This window comes from Camelina sativa, unplaced genomic scaffold, assembly GCF_000633955.1.
Source record: "Camelina sativa cultivar DH55 unplaced genomic scaffold, Cs unpScaffold00844, whole genome shotgun sequence".
Taxonomy (NCBI): Eukaryota; Viridiplantae; Streptophyta; class Magnoliopsida; order Brassicales; family Brassicaceae; genus Camelina; species Camelina sativa.
The window spans coordinates 6,917-9,455 of record NW_010921969.1 but is presented as its reverse complement, the minus strand read 5'-3'; the positions used below and the strand labels follow the sequence as shown (position 1 = coordinate 9,455).

Genomic DNA, 2,539 nt, shown 5'->3' with positions numbered 1-2,539 from the left:
CTATCAGATTTGTAGAGGTTGGCAAGATATTCAATGGTCTGTTCCTCATCATTGACCTCTGGTTCATTCAACTTCTCCACTAATTCCTTGAAAAGCTTAACAATGGGCATGGGCGTCCAACGGTCGCGCTTCAAAACTTTTAGGTGAATGCCTCCCCTATCTGATACATTTGGGTGGCAAATTCTTGTGATGAAAACAACCTGCATTATCAAGAAAATTTATTTAAAAAACTATTGAGTTGCTGCAAAAAAAGGAGTCCTAATATTGAGTTGCTAAAATAAAAAGGAGTATAATCAAAAATAGATACCTTGGGGGGACTTCTTGGGTAATCAGGTGGAAAAATAAGCCTAAGTTTAAACACTCCCCCTTCATAAGGAGTGTTCACCGGTCCGATTAGAGTAGCCTCCCAACAGAAAATATCGTCAGCAACAGTTACTAAAAAAAAGGCAAACACTCAATCTCCTTTATCCTTAACAGTAAAACAAATCTAATCTGCAGATGTATGTGTTTACCTGCTATAATGTTTGGCAAAAGATCCTTGTTCAGATATTTCAGATCAGTCCTTATATGCTTTGAAGGAGAACGACGGGCCATTCCTGACGGATTGAAGGAAGAATGTAAATAGATTTTTTGAATCTGGGATATGATTTAGGAGTTTTCGTGAGACAAAGGTAATATGTGTAAGTCAAGAGCAAAAAGTATTTATAATCGGCGAAGCGTCGCTTTGGTTTACAAAAAGTACCCCTTCGACTTCATAAATCCATAATTCTGTCCGCCTTGATCATAAATACATAATTCTTACCCCTTCAACGCGTAATTATAACCAAACTAAAGCGACGCTTCGCGTATTACGCCTTCAATCAATTACGGTTTTACAAGCCTCTGGTGGCTATAATTCAGCCATAACGTTATAGGGCGCTATAACTCAGCCCTAAACCGTAAACCCTGATAACTCAACCATAACTCACTATAACTCAGCCGTCAAATGACCTTTCGTTTTCCCGTAAATATTATAACTCAGCCGTCAAGTCATATATATCACTCATTTACTTTCAAATTGTTTCTTGTGATAACTAAACCATAACTCAGCCGTCACATGGCTTCCGTTTTCCCGTAAATATTATAACTCAGCCGTCAAGTCTCACATACACAGAGCCATAACTCACTATAACTCAACTTTCGTTTTCCATTAAATTCGAATTGATTACATTCAGTTCTGCAATTCGCCAAAAATATAAAAAAAAAATACAAAAAAAGCGACAAGCATCATATTAGCGAACTAGTTCCCATGGGAAGGCTATCGTCTCTAGCATTCTGGACGGTCCTGAAGTCAATGGATGGGAGCGGACCGGATAGATCGGACTCCAACGGTTCTTCCACCACCAGCTTGCTCAGTTCAGATCGCCAGATTTGACAATCCCGCCTTAAGGATTCAAGCCTTTCCATCGGCACAGCGGAGCCCTTGGACACCATCTCCTCCAAGAAGGCACATGGACCTTCTACGTCATGGCTTTCGCGGTAGAAATGGTCCGTTGACTCCAAGTGGTTGACGTACCGCCTCAGCCTCTCAAGGCAAGCTCGGTAGGCCCAGACTTTTGTATTGTGCGGGAAGTCAGAATCTCCCAAAGGTTCGTAATCACCTTCGGGTAAGTTGGGCACCACCATACGGGAGACCTGTTCTACGCAAGAGGCATGCTCAGCAAGTAGACGAGTCATGCGCCACTTCGCCAGAAAAAAACCTTCGGCGATGAGCTCATCCAGGACTCGGATAGTCCCTTCCAATCGGCAGAGACGAAAGACTTGCTCGAATTTAAGACGAAATGCTTTAATATAAGCGCCAAGTCTCTTGCGGCGAGCTCGGTACATCCGGAGTTCCTTTTGCAAAGGAATAAAGTAACGGGATCGAGACGGAGACTCTTGAGGGGGGAATTATGCGACGCTTTCGGATCAAAACCGCTAGTTCCAGCGGCTGTCAGTTCTCGGGCCCGTTTCAACCATGCAGATCGGGTAGTCACTGGCATCTTTGCTAGTTTCGTTCTAGTTTGGAATGCTCTGAACATTTTCAACCCTTTCCCTATTTATACTAAAACTTGGAACGCAACCCCCATTGATTCCACTGCCGGGAAACCATAAGTTAACCTTATAATAGGCGGGAAACCATAAGTTAACCAAATAATAGAACGTGAAAAATCACTATAAGTCTATAAAAATCATATATTACGGATTTATAATTTAGCCGGTATTACGATATCTCAGCCATTACGGATTTATAAATCACTATACCTCAGCTGTCACATGAATCGACGAGGCCTTTCGTTTTCCCGTAAATATTATAACTCAGCCGTAAAGTCATATATATCAGATTGTTTCTTTCAGATTGTTTCTAGTAATAACTCAGCCATCACTCATAACTCATCCATCAAAGTCATCACTCAATATCATAACTCAACCATCACATAACCTTTCGTTATACCGTAAATATTATAACTCAGCCGTAAAGCAATATTTTGGCGAGAAACCATAAGTTAACCTAATAATA

General features: G+C 41.3%; 1 protein-coding gene across 1 annotated transcript; it reads right to left on the bottom strand.

Moving 5' to 3' along the window:
• Positions 1 to 56: 56 nt before the first annotated feature.
• On the bottom strand, positions 57 to 594 carry LOC104773960 (ubiquitin-conjugating enzyme E2 5A-like; the record flags this gene model as incomplete). The annotated part of the gene is made up of 3 exons (XM_010498632.1): positions 513 to 594; positions 308 to 435; positions 57 to 200 (listed from the first exon to the last, which is right to left on the bottom strand). Coding segments are annotated over exons 1-3 (354 nt in total), but the record flags the coding sequence as incomplete, so codon positions are not given.
• Between the last annotated feature and the right edge of the window lie 1,945 nt (positions 595 to 2,539).